Raw genomic sequence first — 14,736 nt, 5'->3', positions numbered from 1 at the left:
TTTCAAACCCAAAGCGTGACAGGTTAGGTGGCAAGGTGAGTTTAATTAATCTATTAAACTCACTGAAGATGAATACATAAACTAAAAGCTGGATTGTAGACATTTTTTATAAGCATATTTGTGAGCCTGCCTCTTTGTTATTAAATTCAATATAATTTCAGATTTTTCTATAACTTTTCTTCTGGTTAACTTAGAAAGTGAGCTATTATTGTTACAGGTTAGTTTTCTAAACTACAAAAAAGCAACTGTTAGGGATGCTCAAATATGAACAATTAGACTGATATTGATATCTGATAGTAACACCTGTATTATGCCAGATTTACCAATATTTCATTTTATAATTTTTTTTTATCCGATTACTCGATTAATCGTAAGAATAATCGATAGATTACTCAATTACTAAAATATTCGTTTACAACAGCCCTAGTTAAAACATTAATATTGTTGTTCCTACATGAATATTAACTTGTTTTCTTAGCATTATTTGAGGTCAGTGCATCTTTTCATTAATTTGACCATTTCTCATTTCATGCAAATAAAGTTTTTTTGCTTGAAATTTCAGAGACATGTTGTCAGCAGTTCATAGAATAAAAGAACAGTGTTCATTTTTCTCAAATATATACCTGTAAAGAGTAAAATCAGAGAAACTGATCATTTTAAGTGGTCTTTTAATCTTTTTTCAGAGCTGAATATAAAATATTGATGGGTATATATATATATATATATATATATATATATATATATATATATATATATATATATACACACACACACACACACAGATGCACACATTCACTCATAGACACACCTACATGCATTTATGAATATAGCTCAATTATTATAACTCGTAAGCTGCTTATTTTGCTTGTGATATTTTACTTTTTTGATTGCCAGCATTAAACCCCATAAAAATGATCAAAACTAGCAATAAGCTGATCCTTTAGCAACACTGACTGTGTTGCTTAAGTCTTACATAACTTATTTTCTTCCACCAACTTCTATTGCTGTCCGGTTAATGAGCCAGTGGAAGACGTGTTTTTCATTATAACAAACAAGGACTCCATTGAACAGAACTGAAGGCCCTTGAGCCTTAAATGCATAACAAAGCCCTGGATCTGAGTTGGAGATGTTCTCCGGCGAAATGTTGAGCCTTTGATGTAGGCAGAAAAGGTGTGCACAACAAAAGAAAGATATGTTGTTGCCTCATGTATTTTTGTAGCTTTAATTGATAATGGCCATAAGCTGCATCTGTAGTTGCTATGGTGAAGTTGGGTTAAAAATAGGATCAAAGTACTGCATGTTTAAAATGCATAGAAAACAAGTCAAGGCAACTTACAGATTTAGGACAAGAAAAGTTTTCTTCTGCATCTGTTTATCAAAAACAGAAATCTAAAACAGAAATCTAGCATGCTTTTCTTAATTATTATCATCAAACCACCACTTTCTTATTTTTAATAAATGTTGGTTTTTTTACTCTTTACATCTTCTCTAATTTCAAGTGATCAAAGTTGCCATATTGGTCACTTTTCAGGTTTTTCTCTTACTGTCACATTTTAGACTTAATTGTGTAATTATAATCTTTTCAAAGTGTTTCAATCATGCATGTGTAATCATCGTAATTGTCTCTATTCCCAGCCAGAAAACGACTGCGGGGAAAAAAGTGTCACATAGCACACAAATAATAGCCATTTTTTATGGTTATATTATAATTTGTATTCTGTTGATTCCTCATTTAGAGTACCGTATTTTCCGCACTATAAGGCGCACCGGATTATAAGGCGCACCTTCAATGAATGGCCTATTTTAGGACTTTTTTCATACATTAGGCGCACCGCATTATAAGGCGCATAGAATAGACGCTTCATACTCTATTATTACACATCCACATTAATAAAGAAATGGTCCCCGAGTACTTTATATAGTAGGCTGGCCCAGCCGTTGTTTCACTCACGGTGTTGGTGTTGCGATATTATGCCCAACTGCTTTCTGGGTAACACAGACCAACCGACACGCTGCCGCTGCAGTCTCTGTCTCTCTTCCCCTGCCCCTCCCCCCCTTTAAATGTATTATCAAACTTTATTAACAAACCAGTGTTCTGACAACTATCCCAGCATGCACCGCGCACCACTTCTTCTACGGGGGAAAAAGAAGTAGGCGGCTGCTTACCGTAGTGGACCAACTACGTAAGCAGCCTACTGCATGTCTGTGTAAACATGACGTCTTTCATTTCGATCTGAGTTAATTAGCGTAGCATTTCTGCCGGATTTTCACAACATATCAGCCACGACAATGGACAGGGGAACCAACAAGTTCATGTCATCTTTTTTGGACGACATCAAGGTGTTTGAGCCACTGGATGCCTCCAACATTGTGCGCGTCACAGCTAAAAGCTACCGATAGATGAGGAAAACAGCAGATCCTCACACCCTCAGCATAAATATAGCTGTGGACAAGATCACTGATGCCTGTTGTTCTTGCAAGGCTGGGTAAGTCGGCATTCATGGTTTTGAATGTACATTAGCATATGTTTACTACTGTAGCTTGTGTTTGTGAGACGGTCACGCACGTGGTAGCTGCACTGTGACCTAAAATGGGCATTAGCCAATGAAACGCGGCCCCTGTGGTAAAGTCCGTTGCTGGACCTGTTGTGGCTCAATATTGGTCCATATATAAGGCGCACCGGATTATAAGGCGCACTGTCGGCTTTTGAGGAAATTGAAGGTTTTTAGGTGCGTCTTATAGTGCGGAAAATACGGTAATATAGTTGAAAACTAGTTTAGAGACGAACACAGATTCAAAGAATCCTCACATGTTGTAATGAAGTTCAACTAATAATGTTTGTCAAAGTCAACTTGAGGAGTAAATACTTTTTCTGGGAAAAAGATTTCTGTGCATTTTCTTGGGAAAAATAATTTTCAGGAAACGTAACAATTGAAGAGAATAGGTAAACAATAAAGTTGAGAGTCACATCTGTTTATAATTTGCTATTATCTACTTATTATTGATAAACTAACAAAGAAAATATATGAAACGAGTAAACGCAAGCAGTATTTCTAAGCTTCACCCTCCTGATTTAAAACGAAACGTAACACAGAAACAAACACTCGACATAATGCAATTCAATTCTGTTTTTTTAAATATATATTGCCAATTTACAACAAATGTCGTCTGAGGACACTTAATAAAAAAACTGGTATAAAAATCTGAAAATCGCAAGGAAATCTCTGGCTTTTCAGAAGATTAAAGTAAAATACATTTTATTGCGTGGTTATTTATGTTAATGTCTAATTTTCCATAAAACAACCCCTTTGTAAACCGTGATCACCAGAATACAAAGCCTTACTTGACATTCACACCAACTCTGTTTAGTCCACTTTAATCAAACTCCAGTTCTTTTGCCTGAAAAGTTGGATTCTTTTCGGGAGGTGTGAACATGCAATCAAACTCTGATGCAGATCAAACCGGCAGATCTGGTCCGGCTGTAAACTTTGACCTCGGTTTGGTTGAAGTGACCTCTAGAGAAATGGCTCCTGGTATTTTACCAAAGACAAGAGAAATCCTACAACTGCTAGAATCTGATGTCACTCCATGTCGTTTACATTTACAGAGAGACTCTTGTGATTGCCACACATAGAACGAATGATAAAATGTGAACAAAGCAAAGGAACGACCTGCTGAGGTCAGCCTGGGTGGCCCTCAGAGAGGATCAGACCACCTGAAGTGGCCAGCAAAGACAATTCTTACCCATTACATTTGGATCCTTTTCTTCACCTTATTATAGCATTGACAAGACCTAAAATTAGGTTTTCCTGATAAAAATAAACTCAGATTTGCCACTCTGGAGGCTTTTATGTACTTCCCCCTTTGGTTACTGAATGGTAAAACAGAAAACCCGTTTTGATGTTGTCATCTTCTGACTGACTCACACAGCCATGCCTCAAACACTGAAAGGCTCCTCTGATGTTGAGATTGAGACATTTCAAAATGTGGCTACCTACGATCATCTATCAATCATTTATCACGCTTCTCAAGATGACACTCCTCCAGGCACAAACTTGTCTTAGGGAGACTTTTTGAGCCATGAACATTTCAGGTTCTCAAATCCTTTTTTGTGCTTTTAGTCACAGATGATGTCAAAAATTGAGTTAATGTCTGATGAAATACATCTACTTGTCCCTTTCTTCCTCTCTGTGAAACTTTTCAGGCTTTTCTTGGGGCTTAACAAATCTCTTTTCAAGATCTCTTTTCCCCATTTCTGCTCTCCTCTTTTCTTCCTCATTTACAGCGACGACCTTTGTCTCCATCTGCAGCTGTCACCCTCACAACCCTTCCTCTTTATCGCTTTCCGCTTCGCCTCCTCTCCATGTCATCACTCATCCCTATTCTCCCTACTTTGTCTCACTCCCATCGATCTCATTTACATGTTGTTCAGCCGGTCTACATCCTCCTTTTTTTAAGTTACTTTCTGCTACTCATTGTTAGCAGCTATATGTCTTAAGTTTTACCACATTCATTTTTTTCTCTTCTTTCCGTTTAAATGTCTCTACACATTATCATCTCCTGAGTAGATTCATGTCCTGGATGATGCTGAAGATGTTTGCCTCCGTGTTTGGAAGTATTCAAGTCAACAGAAATCATCTTCCAGCTTTACACAAAGCAACACAAGAGGTATGAATATTTCATATTTTAAAAAAAAAAGTCTTTCCATCCAGTGTTACAACTCCTGCTCACACATGATAGTGTCACAAGGTTTCCGTCCAGCTGGTGAAACGAGGAAAATATACTTAGTATTTCTACACATAGAAACTGTAATGTTTTACCTTCATGCTCGTCCATGCATGGTGTGTGAAATTAAACCATACCGCATTGTATAATTAGATGGTAAACAGCTACAGCGGTGTTTCTCTTCAAGATAAATAAAATGTCTGTTTTCAGCAAATCTGTGCAAAAACAGCTGAAGATCTTTAAAAGTTTTTCTCGTCTTTTTAAACTTCTTTTGCTAAAAAAACAAACGTTATTCTAATTACACGGTTGACTAAACAGAAGTTAATGAGTCACGCTGCTGATGCAGAGTCAAAGTGGGCATGAATTAATTTCTTTGAGCTGTGTCTTTTGCATTGATCTTACTGGGTTTTATACATAAACAGGAAAGGGTGGATCTTAACTTTTAGTGATTATGATTGGTTTTGCATTTTTAGACAAATTTAAGTTTTTCCTGTCACAATCAAGATATAATAAGCAGATAACTGTATATATAGTAGGATTAGGTCTTATCCATGTTTTAATTGGGTTAAGCCTTCCCAAAAACTACTGAGCATATTGTCCTTGTCTTATGATGCTCATAATTACCACATATTATTTAGTGCATTTTAGGAGTTTTGAATTGATTTTTCACTTTGCTTTCTTAGACTAAAGGACAAACACACACATCTTTTTGTGGGTTTGTTCACTGAACTCATATCATAGAACAAAATGTCCTTAAAGTTGCAGAGTCAAAATATCCAGATTTTGCTAGAAATCCAGAGACCAGCATATCTGCCTCTTCTCAATCCGTGTATGGTTCGTTCTTTGGTTTTTTTCGTTTCAAAATAAAGAGAAAAAAACATTGTATAAACTCTGAAGCAACATCTGGAAACATCTTGCAGGAAGTCAAAGCTTCGGTGCAAAATAATCTTCCAAGCACAAAATGACTCTAGTCGTGGCATCAAATTAATTACCAAGTGGCTTAAGGACATCAATGTCAATGTTTTGGAAAGGCCACCAGAGAAAGCCTTCAGCTCAGCAGAATTTTTAACAAATAAAGTAAACTTATTTTGTGAAAAGTACTAAAACGTCTCTCATAATTGTGGTGTTTAGCAAATAGAAATCATTCTAGATATGTAAATATTGGGCTTAAACTGTAAATGTATTTTCTTGATGCTTGATTTTGCTGATATGTTCTGTAGTGTTTGATTTCAGGACTGATTAAACATGAATGGTCACACACCTCTGCAGAGTCCGTCTCTGTTTGGAATAATAAATGGCAACGTGAGGAGTTTGTTTTATCTGAAACTGCTTCTGTTGTTTAATTCAGGGCTCTCCCCTGGTATACGTGTATCTGCGTCAAAGCGCCGTGGACTGCGCTCTCATCCCTCTCGCGCTCCTCTGTCACAGCCTGAGAACGCCATACACCGTTTGTCCTCTCCACGTCAAAAGCTCCTTTCTAAGGTATAAAGACTCAAAACACACAAATGCACAAAGACGTGTGAAGTCAAGACGTGCTGCAAAAACGAGTAACCTGCAACATTTCATCAGGTTGCTTAATGCCGGTGTAGATTCTCAGTCAGCCATATTGTGATCGCTTTAGCTGGAGTTATTTTGTTTCGTCTCGGCTCCCATCAAAAAGACTTCTTCAGTTGTGAAAAGATGAAATATACGTCCATCTGCTCATTCGTTTAACATAGATGGCTTCCTTTACTTCTCTTTATTCACATGCCTTCCCTGTCCAGATTCTTCACTTTTCTGGACAGGGAAGACGAAGCCATTTAATTAAACATGAATAGTAAGAGATGGGCTCAGATTTAATCCTTTTAGAAGATGAAGAGCAGTTTTGGATGAGCTGTAAAACTAAGAGAAATCCAGTTGTTTTCTACTGAAGCACAGATGCCACTTTAGATGGTTTTAAAACAGAAACCAACATGTAATTTATCATTCTTTTATCCTATAGATCCGTCTTGGAGAAAGTAGGTGTCATCCTGCTGCCTCCTAATGCAGCGACCGAACTTGAAGCTGAAATGGATCCTCTCTACTCTGCTGTCATGACATCTGTAAGTCCAAACTTTCCACATTTTCTTTATGGTAGAGAATTTAAGGCAACAGAAGTTACTGATGATTTCCTCCATCCCAGTTGAATAATGATCTGTTGCTCAGGAAGTCCTCCTTATAGAGATATACTTTAAAGTTAAAATAAATGACAAATTACTCATATTTTAAATTTAAAGATGCGCTTGTTAACATAAAATGTAAAGAAAGTATGTCTTTAGAAGAGTGGTGAAGTGATCTGAGTTAATTTTACAGGAATTCATTCAGCAGCTCTTTGATTCTTATGAAGTATGTTTGATTCTAAATTAATCAAATTGTTTTATTTAATCAGTTTAACAGGAAACATTAAGATTTGGAAAGAAGAAGCTAAAAAATAGTCTTAAAAATCTGTTGTTTTGGATTTGTTTTCCTTGTGGAAGCTCGGTTGTTTTGTCCTCATGATGGGTTGTCCGACCCACAATGCTCCTCATCTATTGACGGTCACTCTCTCAGCCGCAGCGTTGTACAAGACCGTGTTATTGTTGTAAAATGTTGGGAAGCTTTTAGCAATTTATACCAGCTGTTCTTTTGTTTGTGGTGGAATACAGCATACACTGAAACTCCACAAAACATTGAATCACAAATGTCAGTGCAAGACTTTTCAGCATCACAGAGCAAAGGATTACTTTGGTTCAATATTTGGTTACCTCTAAACTTTCAGGTTCTGTGTAGTTTTATTGTAGTTAGCCATTTGGATGAACTTTCACTGCTCTGTATGCTCACAAAGAAAGAGATTGGTGAGGAAAATGTGAGTCAATCATAATACATTTTGTCAATATTCAGCAGTTACCACACAGTTTCACGTGGCCCTAAGAAGCTCTGCTCTGTTTTCTCCACTTTCACCTGAAGGCCCCGTTTGATCAACATTTATGAATCTGATTGTTTTCCAGTAACAATTAAATTTTACCCATTTGCTCTCTTTTCAATTTAATCGTTGAACAGAGATGACCCACCAATATAACGCACTATCTGCTTGTTTTAAAGGAATAATGCTGTACTATAGATTATAGCAGGGGTGTCCAAAGTGTGGCCCGGGGGCCATTTGTGGCTCCTGACTTCAGTTCAAGAAAGATACAAATTTGGCCCCCAGTTAAGGTGTTTGATATTGATTAATCTTTAATTTTCTATCTTTAATTTGGACAAAATTGTCACAAATAAATAAAATATTGCCTATAAAGGAATTGCTTTTTGCATTCTCTTCCAGAACCACTGACCTTTACTCAAAATTAAACTTCGCTTCACCCAAATCTGCTTTTAATTAATTTATGAACTTGGCTAAATCAAAGAAAAAAAATATTAATCAGAATTGATTTAACTGTGTTCTTTTTTCCCAATTGATACCTAGGAAATGAGCAACATCATTTTTTGATGAGGCAAATCTGCAGAACACTAAGTTTTGGAACTATAATAATTTATGCATCATTTTCCAGCAACAAATCTGACTGCTTTGTTTGTTTAATTTAAGTATTGCATGTTTAGTTATTGAGTTGGTAAAAATCTTTTTTTTTTGTCCTCGAGTCCTTTTATGTCTGATTTTGGCCCATTTGACAAAAAGTTTGGACACCGCTGGATTAAAGTGTTCAATAAATTGTGTACATGGTGAATTACAGTTTAACTTCCTACATTTTCAGGTAACTCTTGTCCGTCATTATACAAATAGTTCTCCATTTTACAAGCGACAGAAGTTTCGATTCAGTTGCTCCAAACTTTCATGCCTGGCTGTTTCCCAACATCTCCCAAATGTAAATATCATGCTGTGGAAATAACTACAGGCCTTCCACCTGCTTACTCTGAGAATAAAAGATTGTTTCTTTGCTATCCCTACAGCATGAATGAAAATCTGCAAATTAGTGATGTGCAGTGAGGCTCTTGGACTAATATGCAGCAAATGTGTTTAAAAAGCTGCAGACCTCAAGAACATAACTATTTTAAATGTGCTTTGGTTGTGCAAACCGTTTTTAAGATGGAAAAAATTATCAGAAGAGTTTGATGGAATAGAATCAGCTAAAACAAGCAAAAATTGTTGCAGTGTGGCACTAAAACACAGTAAAACATGCGCCGTCTGTAGAGCTACTGCACCCATGATTTCAGGCCATCAACATAAAATCATCTGTGGACATCCTCTGTTTACATGCAACCACCAACGAGGAGAAGCAACCCTGACAGAAATTAAATTGCTTATGAATTTTGCTTTTTTTTTATTAACAACAAAAGAAAAAGAAATGTCAGGTAATTGTATAAAATTGCAGGGTATGCAATGTGCATCATTATAATTTGGGTTTCTGTGGTGGAGTGTTATCACAGCCAACTCCTCGATCGGAATACAACCTGTATTTTCCTGCTTTCCCTCGTTCCCCAGCTTCATCCCACTTCCTATTCATTCCTGAAATTACCTGGGGGGTTGCATTTTGCTACAGAGATCCCAGTTTTGGGTCTGGCTCCACAAAGCAATGAGAACAGGGTGGAGAAATGAGAAGAGCGCTGGTTACCTGATTGTGTTTACTTGGCAGGTCTGCCCTCATTGTTATTCCCTTATCAGAGGATGGTTTGTGCTTTTTTTCCTTTTCATTATGCAGCATCTACTATTCCCTCACATCTTTTCTAGATTTTCTGGTGCTGTTTATCTGTGCAGTACTGCAGCAATTAATACCTGTTTCTATTTAAAAATAAACTGTTGTTTTCTACAAATTCCTCTAAAGAGGTTTGTTCCCCTCTGTAAAGTAAAAGTATTTTCATCCAAATTATTCATTTCAAAATAAACTCAAATATTCATATACATTAGAGAAAAATTGATGCTTTTTAAGTATGTATTTATGTTTACCTATGTAATTGCATTCATAGAGCTTCACTTTCTCCACATTTTCTTTGTTACAGCCTTAATTCAACTTTTATTAAATTAATATCTTACCTTAAAACAGTACACACACTTGAATAAGTAAACATTTCAATAAAATACTTACTTATTGATGAGCATCTGTATGTTTTATTCAGCGATCTGGGCCTCTTCCAGATCAATGCTGCGCTGTGAAGCTCAAACTGTTATACACAGTAGTACAACCCCAGTGGTATGTAAAGAGTTTTATTTGTTTGTGCATTTATTCATTCTTCATTATTTCTTTCCTTCATTTACCATTTATGTGAGTAAGCATATTGGCCTTGTGTGAGAGAGCAGGACTGTTTATCGGTTGTATTTCAATGTTAATAGACCTTTATTGTTTATTGAGTGTGGGCCTGCTTAGCTGCTGTTCAATGGTAATTGAATTTCTCCTGTTTGTAAGGGGAAAACAGTACTCGAGGCGAGGGAAGTGTCTCTGAATGTCATAAAGTGTCCTCTCCCCCAACCCCCCCACACACAGTCGCTCCTTTTTCCTGCTTTTTACCCTGTCCCTTCTGTTTTGTTTCGTCATCCTTCAGCTGCCTCCATCCTCTGGACCCCTTCCTCCAGCATCTTGTATAGATGTCTCATGGATGCAAACAATGAATCAACTTAAAGTGTCGATTCACGGTTTATTGGATTAAAATTAGTTCTAATTGATTAACTAATAATGTCCGCTTAGACCTTCTTTCAGTGTTGTAGTTCTGCCGCCATCCACAAGAGGGCACAACTGGTTATCCTCAAGCTTAGCTGGTTGTAAGAGAAACAAATATGGCAGAGGGCGCAAACAGTCCGGTGTGGGATACAAAATGAACTTTATGTGGTTCTGCTTATAAATATAAACTCTCAACAAGCTCCTTAAATTTCACCTTGAAAGCGCAAGTGCAGCTGCACAACGGAGCAATGTCAACTTCTTCTTCCTTCAAGAGCAACCAGGCCTTATTTCTGAACATATTCTTTATTTACTCTTTTCAACTTTTATTTTTTTATTCAGCAAAAGGTTCTAGTTTTATGTTTTGTAAATATGTCCAAGTTTAATAATGAACAGGGTCTCCCACAAAAAAACTTGCTAAACCTGGTGCTGGTAGAGGTTTCATCCGGCGGCCCACCATGTTTTTGAGTTAAAAAATGTTTAAAGTTGACAGGAAATTTTAAAATATCACGTAACAAAGCCGAAACACCAACTATAAAGTCTTAAAAAAAAAGAGGCAAACATAAAACAAATGCAGTTAAATAAATATCAGTTTTTTTCACTGCATTCTAATTATGATTAATATTTTCCATAAGACATCTATAATTAGATGAAAGAAACTTTATTTGCTGAAGTTGCCACCAAAGAGACTCTTTAACCTGTCTTTGCTGTCAATGTGTATAAAAACATCTATAATAAACAAACAATGCTCAACCTGGCGGGGGAAGCATGTAAAGCCTGGTGACCCGCCAGGCTTATAATCTGAATTATCTGAAGTTATTGTCTCTTTGACCTAAAGATGAGCGAACTAGAATCAATGGTCATCTTCAGTTATTACAACTGAAAACCAGCAATCAGGCCCGAAACCTGGGAGTAGTGATGGACTCTGACCTGAACCTTCAGAGCCACATTAAGACAGTCACAAAGTTGGCCTTCTATCACCTGAAGAACATCTCCAGGGTTGGAGGACTTATGTCTTAGCACGGTCTAGAGAAACTCATCCATGCGTTTATCTTTAGCCGCATTGATTACTGCAACAGCGTCTTCACAGGTCTGACTAATAAATCAATCAAACAGCTTCAGCTGATCCAGAACGCTGCTGCTCGCGTTCTCACTAAAACCAGGAAGACAGAGCACATAACACCAGTTTTATAGTCCCTACACTGGCTCCCTGTAGCTCAAAGAATAGACTTTAAAATACTGTTGTTAGTTTATAAATCACTGAACGGTTTAGCACCACAATGCATTAAAGATCTGTTATTGCTGTACCAACCGTCTAGACCCCTCAGATCTTCTGGTTCTGGTCTGCTCTGCATCCCCAGAACCAGAACCAAACGAGGAGAAGCAGCATTCAGCTTCTATGCACCACAAATCTGGAACAAACTTCCAGAAAACTGTAAAACAGCTGAAACACTGGGTGCCTTTAAATCTCAACTTAAAACCCACCTGTTTAGAGTTGCTTATGGCTAAATTAGGGTTAGAGTGTGGGTTTTGATGTCTTCGATGTTTTTAATGTTTTTATCTTTACTTTTTATCTATTTATGTAAAAGTGGCGAGTGATTGAGGGTCATTGCGCGCACAGAAAAACCCTGTAAATTCTAGACTCTTAACAGGTAAAAATAGTGCACAAAAATGCACAAAAAATGCACGTGTAGGACGGCGAAGTCCTAGCGCAAGAATTCGTGTGATAGGTGGACGGAGCCTGGTGTGATATATATATATATATATATATATATATATATATATATATATATATATATATATATATATATATATATATATATATATAATCTCTTTTTTACATGTCTATTTGATTAATTCATGAATCAATAATTTGCATGGTGTGCAACTGATGCCAGGATTTACAGACCTTTTTTCTGTCATTTTTCTCTCTCTTCCTCAGCTGGTACGTGAGCTGCTTCACGAGGGTCAGGCGTTAAGCGTCGGTGTGTCAGCGACGTCTGGCCACGGCGGCCAGTGGCTGGCTCGCATCAGGCAGCTCATCAAAGAGGGATCTGTCCCTGATGTCAGCCTGGTCCCTGTGGGCATCTCATACGACTGTGCGGCCGACACCAACGTAAAGGTGCACGCGAGTAAACACACACTAGCAGGCACACGGTTAATGGCAGCCATCTGTAACTGTTGTGCCCTCGAGAGCAACACAGCAGATTTGGTTTCTCAAGCTGTGAGAGGAAGAAATGCGAAGCCGTGATGCTGCAGGAGGCGGAGGGAAAAAGTGCAGATGTTGGTGTTCAGCTACCAACAGGAAGCAAGTTACAGTTTGCTTTGCTTGTTATCAAACTGATTTGGTGTGACATGAGGTGCATGCAGTCACTGGTAATTATTGAATCACTCAATATGGCAATTTACGTCAAAAAATAACATAGCAATAGCCGACTGACTCATATCTGAAAACAAAGACATTGATAGGTATTTTTGAACCTACATAAAAGAACCACAGACAACGTATATGAGTTTTCTGACAAAGCTTTTGCAAAAGGAGAAGACTCAGCAAACTGCTCCTCTGAGCCGTTCACTGAGCGTTCTAAAGACCTTTGGTTACAGCTTTGTCTTTTATTATCAAGCAAAAAAGAGGGAGGATAGGTAAGGAAGACAGCAGAGACAAAATACTTCTGCACACAGGCAGTTTCTAAGGTCGGGAGTATTTCCGTTGATAAGAAGGCACCTGTGGAAACATAATTCAAAGTCTGGGAAACACACAGTTAACTGTTTCGCATGAAGACGAACAGGCAGATGGGGCCTCCAGGTCAGTTTATACACACAGAAGGAAGAGAACACTTTAAATTGAAAATCACAATAATCTATAACAATATAATGTTGGGTTAATGATCTAAAGTAATAATAAATGTTGAATGTTATAAATGTAAGAACGATAACACAGAAAAATCCCAACATTCTCCCTCCTCTTTATCATTTTTACATGTCACACAAAAAGAAAGAGAAAGAAAGAAAGCAAGAAAGGAAAAAGAAAATAGTAGGAAACCAATAAATTGAAGTTTTTTTCTAGTCTAAACATGCACAATAAAAGAAGTATAAGAAAACTATAATGTAAAAAAGAAGAAAAAAACAGCAGAAAATCAAATGCAGTTATCATCACTATCACCACTTGTTTTCACATTCTCAGTGTAGGAATCATTCAGCAGATAATTTAATCTTTTTACTGATTACAGAACATCGTCATATAATCCACTATTCAGGATCTTTATCCATATGAAACAAGTCGTCCTCATCGGTGTTAGAAGTTGGTCTGACCAGCTGGTAGCTGATCACAGCAGTGTTAATTGTCTTTAGCATCATGCTTCGAAGGCATGGAATAATGCAACTTGTGAACAGGCAAAAAATAATCAAAACACCCAGAATAGGTGTTCCAAGCTTCAACAGTAAATTCCACCATGGTCCGGAAGTGAGCCAAGAAAGAAAGTCAAAAGGATGTGATCCATGCATTCCACTTTCCACGTAATGTTTAAGTTCCTCCAGTTCATGTAGAGTGTCAGAAATAGTTCCACCAGTTCCTGTTTCATCAGGGATGAACGTGCAACACGCTGGGCCAATAATTTTGTAAACACCACCCTGAGAGGCTGTGAGTTGGTCCAGTACAACACGATTTTGCAAAACTATGTGTCTCAGTTCAGTCAGCTCTCTCACGGTGCCATTGGCCAGCTGGTGTGTGCTGTTGATGAGTCGCAGTAATCCATACCTGTTGATTTCAACGTGGTCCCAAATCTCACCTACTCCAACCCATGGAAGCAGGCCTTGCATAAACTTTTCACAGTGCAGTAGAGGCTCCACCTGGCATATGGATGCCCCATTGCTGCACAGCATACAAAGATGTCAGAGCCCCCAAACTAAGGAGTGAGGATCTGTCGAGTTTCTTCACTGGCGTTGAGACGAACCACCGTATGGTTTGGAAACCCTGTGAAGCCAGCCTTCCCCGCTACCCTGAATTAGTGCTCCAACACTCTCTCCAGCTGGGTCTTTCAGCAATCTTTACAGCTGTTGGTGTGGTCATCAGCACCTGGAACGGTCCTTCCCACCGTGGACTGGCCCAGTTCTTTCGTCAGCTGGCTCGATGGGAGTGGTCTCCTGCGAAGGAAGAGAATCAGAAGGCAGTAAATTTGCTCTGGAGACTTCCTTCAGTTTAAGAGTTCTGATCATATAATCTGCTAATGTTTGTTCTACATCTGCTTTCTGTAAATCTGGAGAGAACAGAGGTAATCTGTAAGCTCTCCCATGAATTATTTCAAAACCATCTGCTGTGAGGGTGATTCTCATATAGAGCTTCACCAAGTCCACACAGTCTGGCCAGGGC

General features: G+C 37.9%; 1 protein-coding gene across 1 annotated transcript in view; it reads left to right on the top strand.

The window, feature by feature from the left end:
* gpat2 (glycerol-3-phosphate acyltransferase 2, mitochondrial) overlaps positions 1-14,736 on the top strand; it is a 147,957-nt gene that overhangs the window by 101,276 nt on the left and 31,945 nt on the right. The window contains exons 8-11 of the mRNA XM_014993948.2: positions 4,569-4,668; positions 6,074-6,207; positions 6,707-6,806; positions 12,310-12,489. Of these exons, the coding sequence (XP_014849434.2) occupies positions 4,569-4,668; positions 6,074-6,207; positions 6,707-6,806; positions 12,310-12,489 (514 nt within the window). The remainder of the gene's footprint in view (positions 1-4,568; positions 4,669-6,073; positions 6,208-6,706; positions 6,807-12,309; positions 12,490-14,736) is intronic.

This window comes from Poecilia mexicana, unplaced genomic scaffold (assembly GCF_051168715.1).
Source record: "Poecilia mexicana isolate PSO_F unplaced genomic scaffold, ASM5116871v1 scaffold_9, whole genome shotgun sequence".
NCBI lineage: Eukaryota > Metazoa > Chordata > Actinopteri > Cyprinodontiformes > Poeciliidae > Poecilia > Poecilia mexicana.
This window is presented reverse-complemented; position numbering and strand designations above follow the sequence as displayed.